Below are 13,165 nucleotides of genomic sequence, written 5' to 3'. Positions count from 1 at the left end.
ATGGATTACTTAGCGACAAAGAAATTTAAAAAATTTATCGGCATGCTAATTTTGCAAATGGTTGTCGTGATCCTGATGATGAATATGTGCACTTACCACTTCAGTGACGAATTCTGCATCCAACTAAATTGGGAATTTACATCTCATCACCCTTCCAGCGCCAGTCTGCTTTTATAAATAGTTTTTTTTTGCCATGGATACTTCAATTCTTAGTTTGGATTTGTAAGTATGTGCTTTGATCTTTTTTAATAGAAGTCAACACGATCTAATTTAGAAATTAAAAATCTCTTATTTCCTCTTAAAATGAAAATTACTTTAAAAAACCGACCTAGGCAAACTTTTGCCCAGCAAAAAAAAAATTTGCGCACCTACACATTATTATGATTTATAGACTTTCGAGCCTCATCCGCTGTCTGTTTTCATTTTGACTTAAACTATTTATAAAATAGCAATGGTAATGCTTATGGTAAAAGATATATAAAATCAGCAAAATATATTCTTACTTCTTGAGTACAACTGTTTCTGCGAAAGAAAGTCCCTCGGGTTCATTTAATTTAACAATCGTTTATGTACCAATTTATAAATAAAACTCTCAGTGCTCGTTGCTGATGCTAATTTTTCCAATTGATAACGCATTAACCGAAGGCCTCCGCCTCAAGAGTTCGATTCGTGTGCATAACATTGCGTATACGTAACGCAACGCAACGAAACGCAACGAAACGTAACCCTTGGGCGCCAGAGAAAGAGAGTGAAAGAGAGCAGAATGGGCAAAGAGAATCTGGAGTGCAACCGACTGGGATTCTGATGCTGTGTTGTTTTGCCGGTTAATTTAAAACGATACTCTTGCCAACACAACACACATGCTGCCGTGAACGTGAATATGGATAACTTATAAATTCGGCATAAATAAAAATAATGTATAATAATAAGAAGAGCTGCGCTGAAGCAGAGAAGCAGAGCAGCCGACCGCAGAAATTGGAATCGGAATCGGAATCGGGAGAAGTCAGTGCGATTGTGGACATTGGCGACAAAGGTTGTGCACATTTGGAACGCTGCAACTATGGGGAAACTGATCGTTATTTAAGTTCTATTCAGTTCAAAAAACAATTAACTTTTGCGCTGCTAACAACAATTGGCCATTAGTTGGCAAAAACGTGTCGAAAGTGCAGATACAATTGTGACCAAGTTCAGATACAAGTTCAGTGGTCGTGGAAGGGTTAAAAGCTTGACATTTTAATATTGACTCCGACATACCCTAGCGTGGGATTAAAGTGCAATTTGATATTATTTCCTATGCAACTAGAGAAAAAATCCGATCCATAAATAGTACCACTATGAGATGGCACTACAATAATGGCGATATATGTACACTTAATCCTCCAAAGCCGGAAATATGTGTTTTTTTTTTATATACCCGTAGATTTATTAATGAGTAATCCATTTAAATTAGCCTTAGAACTAGTAGTTCCTATTCCACTCCATTTGTTTTTACGCGGTGCATAAATTAAGCGATAATTTTTATTTGTTTTTCTTTCCACTATTTGGATGTCTGGCTTTTCTCAAATTTTTGCTAACCTGCCTGAAATATTATACAGAATTTCTAAGAATGCACCTTAAAATCGAGTTACATTACCCCTGTGCGAAATTCTTTATCACACACTGTTTTTTTTGATGACCCATGCTCTCATGCTCCAGGAGATATTTTTTGTGATTTATAAGCAAATTAATTAGGCACTCCGCATGAGTTAATTGTATTGTTATTTTCGCACTTGTTTCTGCTTTAATTCTGTTGTGACACTTTCGAATAGATCATTTTGTGCTCCACCGGCGCTGAGTAAACAAGATATGTTTATCATTTGTGGTTTGTTAAGAGATATGCACGTTTCTGTAGAAACTTATTTGCAAATGGTCTGCTGTTGCGAAAAACTAGAAGTTTAATTAATTTAGCTCTTTGTTTACACAGCAAGTTTCTCGCCTTCTGCTGGCAGCTCAATCAGTTTGATAAATTATAATTATTCTTTGAACAACTCAGTTTCGCCAAGTTAATGATATCGCTGTCTGCAAAACTTTGTAATTTCTGTTGTAAAGCAATTCAAGTTATATGGTATCATAAAGATTGTCGCAAAACACTTGTCAAGTGCTTTTGGATTTCGTTGATATAAGCTATTCGCTGGGTAGTAATGAAAATCTCAACTGTCATTCCCCATTCGCTAGAAGATGCCGTCACGCTGGCATTTCGGGATCTCCGTGATTCTCCTGGCCCATTGGACCGCGGCCAATCCAATTTTAAGCCATCCCAAAGTGGCCACCGAGTTTATCATCCTACATAATAATGATATGCATGCCCGATTCGATCAGACGAGCGTTAATAGTGGCACCTGCCCTCCGGAGGATGCACACACGAATAAATGCTATGGAGGATTCGCCCGGGTGGCCCACGAGTGAGTTATCCATCCGTGTGGTGTAGTCTGCTTTTGACCAATCATTTCTAGAGTTCGAAAGTATCGGAAGGAGGCGCAGGAGGGTGGTACTTCCGTTTTGTACCTCAATGCTGGTGATACCTACACTGGAACCGCTTGGTTTACTATTTTCAAGGACAAAATCGCCAGTGCTTTCCTCAACAAATTGAAACCCGATGCTATAGTTTGTGTTTTGCCTAGATCTTTCCATACAAAATATCTTAAATTTGACTTTACTTTCAGTCCCTGGGCAATCATGAATTCGATGAGAGAGTAGAGGGTCTGATACCCTTTCTCAACGAGGTCACCTTTCCTGTACTGGCCTGTAATCTGGATCTGAGCAAGGTTCCCCAACTGAAGGCCACCAAGCACTTGGCTCACTCCGCCATCCTGGAGACCAATGGCACTAAGATCGGTGTCATTGGTTACTTGACCCCGGATACCAAAAAGCTTACGCTCAACATGGATGTGGAGTTTAACGAGGAGGTGGAGTCCATTAAGTGAGTGAAGGAAACATCAAAATCTGCTCAATCTAATTTCGAAAATATTCTTTCAAAGTGTTGAGGCAAAGAAACTAAAGGCGCAGGGCATTAAAATCATTATCGCACTTGGCCACTCGGGTTATTTGAAGGATCTGGAGATAGCCAAGAAGTGTCCGGAGGTGGACATCGTCATTGGTGGCCATACAAACACGTTCCTCTACACCGGTGCCCAGCCGGATGCAGAGCACATAGATGGACCCTATCCCACGATGGTCAAGCAGAACAGTGGCAAAGAGGTGCCCGTGGTGCAGGCCTATGCGTATACCAAATATCTTGGAAAACTTCATGTGCAGGTAACTTACATAAGTATAAAATACTTGAAAAGATATTATATCATATATGTATGTATATACTTGTTACTTCAGTTTGATGCCGATGGCAACCTCATCGAGTGGGATGGCTCGCCTATCCTGCTCAATGCTTCAGTGGCTCAGGAGCAAGACCTTTTGGACCTGCTGGAGGTCTTCCGTCCGAATGTCACCAGGTTGGAGAAGTCGGTTGTTGGGCACACCAAGGTTCATCTGGAGGGTAACAAGGCGGTGTGTCGGGCTGAGGAGTGCAACCTGGGCAATCTGATAGCCGATGCCTTTGTGTTTAGTCGGCTGCTGGAGGAGCAGGGCGGTGATTTTTGGACAGATGCTGCCATTTCTATAACGCAGGGAGGAGGTTTGTTGGATGCTCACATGGTCTGCTTTGTTGGTGATAAATAATGAACATTTCAAATCACTAGGCATTCGTAGCTCCATCGAGAAGCGATCGGATGGTGCCATCACCGACAACGACCTCCTGTCCGTTCTGCCCTGGAGAAACAAGCTGTATGTGGTGCCCATGCCGGGTAGCTATATACGTCAAGCTTTGGAGCATGCAGCTGTGCTGAGGGGCAAGGACTCGGATGGTGGCTTCCTGCAGGTATCCGGCATCCATGTGGTATTCAATCTCAACAAACCCGAGGGTCAGCGAGTGGTTTCCGTGCAGGTTCGTTGCGCCGCCTGCCAAGTGCCCACCTATAGCGATCTGAACGATACTGCCACCTACAATGTCGTCCTGGGAGAGTTCCTACTGGACGGTGGCGATGGACATGTGTTTAGGCACTCGGCCCACCAGCCACAGCGCCTGCAAAATAACGATTTGGAGGCGGTATCCCAATATCTTGCGCAGAGGGATTATGTCTTTCCCGAGATTGAGGGTCGCATTGTTTTCATCAATTCATCCAGTGCACCTCTTATGAGCTCGGCCGTCCTGCTCCTCATCTCTTCCCTTCTGTTAAAAATTATTACTTAAAATAAAGATTAAAACGAGCTTTAAAGATCTTTATTACAGTTAAGGTGTTACGATAGTTTAAAATCTCTAGAGTCTAGTCAACAAAAATCGTTGGGTTACCAATTTGTTCATTGCGTTTTGCATTGCATAGTTTTAGGCAGACTTAAATAGACAACAATATCTAATAAAAATCGTATTTTCCTATTTAAGATATTTTTCTACGACATGGAAAAAAGATATAATGGAATTTTACAAACGATTTTGACAGTAGAGTAAAGTCAACCCCTGGCGTTGTAATGAAAAGTTACATATTAGATTACATCGTTTTCAGTATGACCGATTTCGACTTGGTGCGCTTCAGTTCGAATTCAAAAATGTAAAAGTGCACGCTTGCGCTGAAAAAATAAATAATAAAATGTAAATTAAATAAGTCAAATTATGAATTCGGGTTGATATCTATGTTTAAGATTAGGAAGAATTTAAAACTTTGTATCAATATTAACATGTCACAAAACAGATTCTAAAATAAATTAGTAATGGAAGATTATGTCATGTAAGATTTCCTAAAAAATCAAATAATGTTACTTTCCATAAAATAAATTATAAAAGTTCTTGTATATATTATGAAATATTGAAAACATATACAAGTTCAATATGAGATATGTTAATGGTATAAGACTTATAGCACCTCCTAAAAGTAGGCATTTCAAAATGGCAGATCACAGTTTTCGAGTGCTTTTCGGTCACTTTTATTCATTTATTTGTAGTTTTTAGTAACGATGTGTGCAGCTACTCCGCAGTGGATGGTTATCCTCCCGCTAGTCCTATTCTTTCTGGACGGGATCAGTGGCTTCAAGTTTACCCTATTACACACGAATGATATGCACTCCTGGTACGACCCCATTTCTGATAAAGATGAAAGGTGCAAAGCTGGCGAGGATGAGGGGGGTTTTTGCTATGGCGGATTTGGACGAGTGGCTGCTGTGTAAGTTTTCCGGACTTAGAAGTAAATCTAATGGTAACTATTATTATTTAATTCAGAGTTACTGCAGCTAGAAATAATGGAACTGATCCAGTTATCTACTTGAACGGTGGCGATTCCTTTCAAGGAACTGCGTGGTTTTCGGTTTATCGAGGGAAAATGGTGGCACAAATGCTAAATTTTCTTGCTCCCGATGCCATGGTACTTATTGATTTGTAAAATCTATTATTATTATATTTAACACTCTGCAGACCCTCGGTGTTCACGAACTTGACGATGGAACTGATGCCTTGGCCGAATTCTTGAATAACATTACTTTTCCAGTGGTCAGCAGCAATATAAACCTGATAAAAGAACCAAAACTGGCGGCGAACAATAAATTAGTGACTTCCGCAGTCATCACCAAGGGTAATCGTAAGATTGGCATAGTGGGCTATATAAGGCCGGATACCAAGGAGCGAACTCAACCAAGTAATGTGATCTTCAAACAGGAGGTGCCCGCCATCAAGTAAACACATTTACACTACATGTGTTAAATACATAATTCCAAAGTTTTATTCTAGCACTGAAACAAAGGAACTTAAGGAACAAGGCATCGATATTATTATTGCACTGGGACATTCCGGCTACGAGAAGGATAAGGAGATAGCCAGGCGATGTCCGGACGTGGATGTCGTCGTTGGTGGTCAGTCGCACACGTTTCTCTACTCCGGAAAGGCGCCGAGCAAGGAAATTCCGGTGGGTCCCTATCCCACAATAGTGATGAAGCCCGATGGCAGGAAGGTGCCCGTTGTTCAGGCGTATGCTTATACGAAATATTTGGGAAACCTAACCCTAGAAGTACGATATAAAACCTTATATGTATCTGATAAAACGAATAAGATTCCATTTTCCAGTTCGACAATGGTGGCAATTTGCTTAGTTTCAAGGGTAGCCCCATTTTATTGGATCACCGCTTCCAGCCCAGCAGAGAGGTTCAGGATTATCTCCAACTGTACCGCCAGGTGATCGATGACATGGAGCGCCATGTGGTGGGCACCACCTCCGTGTATCTGAATGGCGATCGAAAGAGCTGCGGTTACGGCGAGTGCAATTTCGGCAACTTCATAGCAGATAGCTTTGTGTATGCCCGAGTAGTGCAAACGATGGCGGATAGAAGATCTTGGACAGATGCATCCATAGGACTCATCAATGCGGGCGGTAAGTGATTACGTCTCGCTTTCATAATATAACCATTAATTTTGTAAAAATACCTAGCCATTAGAGCGTCGATTAACCCCGGCGAAACGGGCGCCATTACGGAGGCTGATGTGGTCACCGTGCTGCCCTTCAGTCAAGAGCTGTTTTACACGAGGATTAGTGGCAGTCAACTGATGAAGGCGCTGGAGCACTCTGCCCATATGCGGAGTAAACACATCACCAGTGCCCACTTACAGGTTTCCGGTCTTCGTCTCAAGTTTAACCACAGCTTGGCCAAGGGCGAAAGGATTACGGAAATCCGTGCCCTGTGCTCCGAGTGCCAGATTCCCCACTACGAAGCCGTTGATACGGATAGGTATTACGGTGTGGTAGTCACCTCATTTCTATTGAACGGCGGCGAGGGCTACAGCTTCATCGATCCAAAGCGACCGGAAGTGGAGAATATGACCATCCTTGATCGCATGGCAGTTATCCAGTATCTGCAGGAGCACAAGGTTGTCTATCCGGAACGCGAGGAACGCCAATCTCTGCAGCAGAGGTACATGGCCAACTCGGGCTATAACATGTATCTTAAACCCCTCGTAATACTCTGCTTTTGTACTTGTGTCATCGATCTCTCGTTTAAGTGTCTAGTCTTTCCACGGACGGATTGCGTCTCCATGGGGCATCATTATCATTAGTATTCGCTCTCTGTTTTTGTCTATTGCGCAATCGCTTAGAACGCAGATTAGTGACTTATTCTATAGGTATGGTATGCATATATAAGCAAAGGTTTATGAAGTTTGATTATATATATATAAAGAATCTAGATTATACGGTGTGCATTTTTTGCGTTTAATATATTTTGAAATGTTTGTATTCCCATTAGCAATACAATCTTGATAACGATCATAAGCCATAGGTCAATATAGATGCCTCCCTGTCCGTATGTCCGTCCGTATAAGTAGTTTGTATAATTTCAATTTAAACCATGAGCAATTAATTCAAATTATGAAAAATACTCAACTAATAGCACGCTTTTCTGAATTTTCTTTGTTAATTGTTGACATAAACGTGCTGAAATAAAATATTCTAAGACTGAACCCAAACAAATGCAAGCTTTTAAGATGTTAAAAGCACATCGTGCGCTTCCCCAACTATATTTCTGACTTTGACTGATCAGTGAGTGCCTCGACTATATTCATATTGCCAGGTGCTACCAGCATGACTCCTCTACCACTGCGGCTGACCGTAATTGACTGCCAAATGAAGGCTACCAATCGGCATTTGTATCTGTATCTGTGTCTCGGTCTTGGTTCTTGGGTCTTGGGTCTCTAGTCCAGAGTCTCCGGGCTTCCGACCCTGCCTTTATTGTTGGCGGTTCTGGTCTCGTTCTCGGGTGTCTTCTGCTGGTGCTAAGCACTATTAAATTCCCCATGGTTAGGCTTTTCATGAGAAGTTCACGGCGCACCGACCCCGCCGACCTCTGCCCACATAATAGTCATCAAGCTCGTGTTCCCCCTGAATCCCCCTCAATTCCCCTTGATCCTCCACGGCATTCAGGCATCCAGGCTGTGGCTCCAATGTCTGCTACTGGCGGCGTGTTCCAGCTTCAGATTCAGCTCCATCTACATCTCCGGCAGCAACTGCAGCTCCAGAGTTCTGCTGTCGTGAGAAGCACATACACATCATGGATGGGCACACACACTGCATCCACATTCACATCCACATCCGCATCCACATCCATGTCCAACTCCATCGTAGGCGACACAAACACTATCTACTGTCGGCATTTCGCCAGGGAATTGCGTGCACCGAAGAAAAATACTTGACCAATTATATACATATATTCTACAAGTGGAATAAGAGTCCAATTTAAATTTAAAGAAATCTTTTGAAATGTAATGTATTGGTTTATATACAAGATGAACTAGAATTGATATTAGAATAGAGTTGTATTGCCATAGTTTTTCTCACTGTTTGGTGAAAAGGGTAAGAAGGGTGGGAAATGGGGGCGGGTCAGCGGGAGCTGACATGTAATTATGTGGCCCCATATACCGCGTCCGCTTCTCGGACAGCGGTCAAGTGCAGAATCGGGCACTTTGGTGCGGCAACACGCTACAGTCGGCACCTGGTGGTACTCGCCTATCAGTCATTCGGTTAGTCATGGCTCAGAGGGGTTCTTGACCCCAAGTGTATACACCTATATACCCCATACCCATTCCCATACCTACATCCATATCCACACACCCCACACCCCACACCAGCCACATTCACATCCACACCCGCATAAAGGTTGGCAGTGGCATTTCAATTTCGCAAATGAACCCCACTCACTGCCCGTTCTAACTTGGCTATAATCTTGGCCGGGCCGATGTGTCTGCACATAAAAGTCAACTTCCGTCTTTCTTTCATTTCTATTTGATTCCCTTCATTAAGAATGCTTCTTGGTTTCCTGCTTGGTACCTCGGTCTTCTCCACCTTCTCTACCTTCTCCTCCGCTTTTTAAGTTGGAACCGTTTAGGTCTAATGGCCGTATTAGCGACATGAGAATAGAAGATCGCGCGCCATTTGTTCGGGCATTACCGGCAATCCGAGTAACCAAGTATGTGAGTATCTGGGCATCTGTTCTATATCGAATTGAGACATGGACATGGTTGTCTTCTTCTTCTATGTGTGTGTGGTGTGTGTGTGAGTGTGGAACTGGAAGCAGATCATGCATGGGTCAATGAGTTGCGCGACTCACAAATTAGTGGAAATCATTGGAGTCCGGAGATCGGAGATCGGAGACCCCGCACCGAAAACGCCAACAGATGTGATTTTCGTGTTGATGCGGTTAGGTTGCCATTGTTGCCAGTTATTCCTGTTGTTGTGTGCTGGTCGTGATTTTGTTGCCCGGTTCGCCAGAAACGTTGAATTGGCTTCACCTTTTGACATGGAATTTGAAATGACGTGAAGCAACAGCCGAAGGAAGAGCAACTCCTCCTCCCCCATATCTCCACCATGGACTCCTTCTGTGTCCCCAATTCAGCCTCCTCCACTTTGATTGCCAGTTAGCCAACCCAGCCATCCCAGCCATCTCAGCGATCTTAGCCATCCCAGTTGAGACCCCAACCCCATCCCCATCCCCATCCTCCGGCAAATGCTCATTTGGTTTCGTTTCTCGTTTCGATTCAGCTTCATTGCTCTGCGATCGAAATTATTTACCGTTGATATGGTTATGGTCAAGGCGAACGGACAAGAATCCAACAAATCCAGCAAAGCAGGCAAATTACGATTTCCTGGAGGTGGGAGGATCATTGGGTTACCTTGTTTCTCCATCGCCTTTCGATATAGACCAAAATATGATTCCAAAGTCATGGGCAAATTTCTAATTGTGTGGGAAGTAACAAATCATGACCGAGAGGCCTACAAATTCGACTCTTTTCCCTAACTCTTTGCAGCTGTATCGAATTCATTTGAAAATCCAACTACTTACATATATGAAACCAAGTTTAACTTGATTAAAATTTGTAATATTTTCTTCGACTTCCTGAAGTCATAGCAGTCTTGTATGCTCCATCTTCGCTATAAAGTTGCAAACGCAAAGAGCTGGCATTCATTTGTGAATATTTTAATAAGTTTATTATAAATGCACATGACTCATGGCAGAAACTAGAAGGAGGAGTGGGATTCGGACATGAATTTATTTATGCATGAACGGTTCGGATCGGATGGGTTGGTACGGGATGATCTAGGATCGGTGTACGGAACGGAACGGATCGTATTGGCTTGGAATGGAATGGATTGGATGGTAGGGATTGGATGGCATGGGTCCTGATCGGTTTGCTGGTCATGTTCCTGTGATTTTGTGGGCTGGGCCCTCACGACAGTGGCCACGATGACGATGTGTTTGTGTGTGCGATGTGACCTCCGATGCAAATGCTGATGACCTTCGTACCGCCAAGGACACACACACACACACAAAAGCACAGATACTTTGACTATCCGATCAGAAAGATATTCTAATTAGAACGCAGGCAAGTGGAAATTTGTGATGTCCGCCTCAAGAGAATATCTCAGCGTCATTTCTTAAGCCGCAGAAACCCGATTCACATTAATCCTTTGATCCCAAGCGGAAAAAGTGTGTATTAGTGCTTCAACTCTGCTTTTAAACTCCTTGTTGTTCAGCTCCACAGAGAGAAAATGCGCTCGAGTTCTTAATTAAGTAGATAGAGACCTTACGTTATATAGATACTATTTTCTTGCAATGCTGAAGGATGTTAAGAAAAATTTATAGAATAGTATCATTGTATATGCATTTTTACACCCTTTTCCTATAAATCATATCAGATCCATTATCCAGTTTTCTTTCTGTACACTTTAAGCTAGATGCCATGTCCATGTCGTCATCATCAGCATCATCGCTAAACTTGACGCTAAAATGGATGTGGATACACAGGAGCAACACACACACACACACACACACACACACACACACACACACACACGACACACACAGTCACACACCCTAACACACAGTCGCACAAAGGGGTCGAAAGGTGCGGAGCAGGAGAGGAAAGCCAAAGAGGCAACCAAAGTCCGTTGGCAAAAGCCAAAGTCGAGGATTTCTACCAAAAGGCGAATTAAATTCCTCAATCTGGTGCCGAGTTTATTTTTAGACCAAAAACAAAAAGCAACAGGAACAAGAAGAGCAACTAGCAATGAAATGGGAACAGGAGGTGGGGCAGGAAGAGGAAGAGTAGGGGGAGGCAGGCAGAAGCAGAAGAAGAAGACGATCATGCGAGGAACACAGATACACTGTAACAAAAATCATGCAATACAAGTTAATTAATGAAATAGTTAAGTATACAATGAAGATGCATTCTTTGACTGACTGAATATTTAACAAAATATTTTAAAGATTTTTTTTTAGTTACAATGGGCGTTTCTTGCAGTGCACTTCCTCACACAAATACAAATGGTGAGGATCAGAAGATCAAGCTGAGAAGAAGCAGCACCAGCGGCCGCGAGTATAGATGGATGAATGCTGTTAAAGACGAAGGCCATCCAGCATACGGCCCCCTGCCACACCCCCTGCGCCACCGCCTCCTTGTGGAAAATCCAGATTGCAAGGAGTCCAGCCAACAACAACCAACAACCAACAGTCGCAGCGGTCACATTAAGAAGCTCCACTGTGCGTCGCAGTCGACGGCGTCCACCCGGCGGCGGTTTTACCAACAAAAAAAAAAATGCCAAACAAAACGAAGGGCCAAAATCTTGGTGCGCTGTACTCGCGATAGAATTTTCGATTGCAATGGGCACGCACAGGTTTCTTGGCCAACAATCCACAGTTGCACCACCCAATCCACCGCACCACTGAGCCACCGAACCACCGAACCACCGACCTCCACATCCACATCCTCTGTCGTCCAACTGGGAAATTGCGGGCAATTCATTTCCCATGACTGTTAATCACTTGGCCATTATTTTGTTTAGCTATACGCGTACATATAATTATAGCCTACAAGCGTCGATCGGCCGATGTGACCAATGGGATTAACTATTGCTAAGGCTAGAATTAAACCAGAATTAAACAAGACTGATAGACGAAGTCGTTGAAGTGGGGATAAATTGTCTATACCTACCAGGTATTTAGGCACAAACTAAAATGCACTCCGTACCAATATGAAACATCCAGTTATCATTCCCAACCACTGACCCACATATCTGTCTTCAATCTACAAAAAAAACATAACATCAAGATCATACAGAATAGATTTAGGTTCTACGTATACATTAATAAACAATAAATAATCACAACAATCTCATTTGTGACTTAACATATCATCGTTAAAGGTTCCATTTTTGATTTTTTTCCGTTCTGAGTTCAAACTCTCCAAATTGGTGGCTAATTTTCTGTAAGCCACTTAAAGCTCTTGGTTATTAATAATCATTAAACCAATATTTATCCTTCCCCAAGTTCTAAGCATAATTAGAAAGCTTGGAGCCAGAAGTCGAATTGGAGAAGAAGCCACGAAAATGCCTTTAATTACACATGCACACATTTATCATATATTTCTTTTTTTTTCGGGGAAAAAGAGAGGGAGTGGAAGTTTCGTGTTTTGCGGCTGGCATTGGCACCCGCAGCATGGAAATATTGTCAAAATGCAAAGCAGAAGATCATTATTACATTTCACGCTTCCAGCAAAAGTAAGTAAAAGAGCCCAAAGAACCGAAACCGCAGAAAGTTCCATGCGGCGAGTTCCACGGGCGACTCAGCGTCGCGATAGCGTACCAAATTAATGGAAATGGAACCACATTGCGTTCCTTGGGTTCATGGCAGTGCCTAGTGGCAGTGGCAGTGGTTGTGGTGGTGGTGGGGCAGTGGCGGGGGCTTACAGGCTTTATGATGGAGCTAGGGCCAAGGGGGGGCAAGGAAGAACGTGCGGCAAGCCCTACAGGTAAGACTGTAGCGAAGACGGCGAAAGACCAGCAGAAAGAGCCCAAAACCAAAGCGTCGTTGTGGGAGAAAGAACAAAACTAACAATGGAGCGGCTCCGACTCCCATTGGAATGATGACAGCGACGTGCAGTCGCGTTTGTAGGTGTGAGTATGCACTGAAAGAAACTGTTGCTGCTTCCTTGTACACATACAACGTTTGTTCTGTGGCAAATGAATTTCTTACTTTTGGTGATGGTCAAAGGATTTTCATTTGCTCGTCACTACGTAGACAGTAAACATTCATAACCTTAAAAACATTA

At 42.9% G+C, this 13,165-nt stretch overlaps 1 protein-coding gene across 1 annotated transcript; it reads left to right on the top strand.

The window, feature by feature from the left end:
- Nucleotides 1-945: 945 nt before the first annotated feature.
- Nucleotides 946-7,267, top strand: LOC6531634. Its single transcript, XM_039372349.2, has 13 exons — nucleotides 946-1,033; nucleotides 2,215-2,441; nucleotides 2,493-2,643; nucleotides 2,703-2,959; nucleotides 3,018-3,294; nucleotides 3,367-3,667; nucleotides 3,732-4,276; nucleotides 5,029-5,246; nucleotides 5,303-5,444; nucleotides 5,495-5,751; nucleotides 5,807-6,083; nucleotides 6,140-6,443; nucleotides 6,501-7,267. The coding sequence occupies exons 2-13, from the start codon at nucleotides 2,218-2,220 to the stop codon at nucleotides 7,121-7,123; spliced, it is 3,576 nt and encodes a 1,191-aa protein (XP_039228283.1). The 5' UTR covers nucleotides 946-1,033; nucleotides 2,215-2,217; the 3' UTR covers nucleotides 7,124-7,267.
- The last annotated feature ends 5,898 nt before the right edge of the window (nucleotides 7,268-13,165 follow it).

Source organism: Drosophila yakuba, chromosome 2R (genome assembly GCF_016746365.2).
Source record: "Drosophila yakuba strain Tai18E2 chromosome 2R, Prin_Dyak_Tai18E2_2.1, whole genome shotgun sequence".
NCBI lineage: Eukaryota > Metazoa > Arthropoda > Insecta > Diptera > Drosophilidae > Drosophila > Drosophila yakuba.
This window is presented reverse-complemented; position numbering and strand designations above follow the sequence as displayed.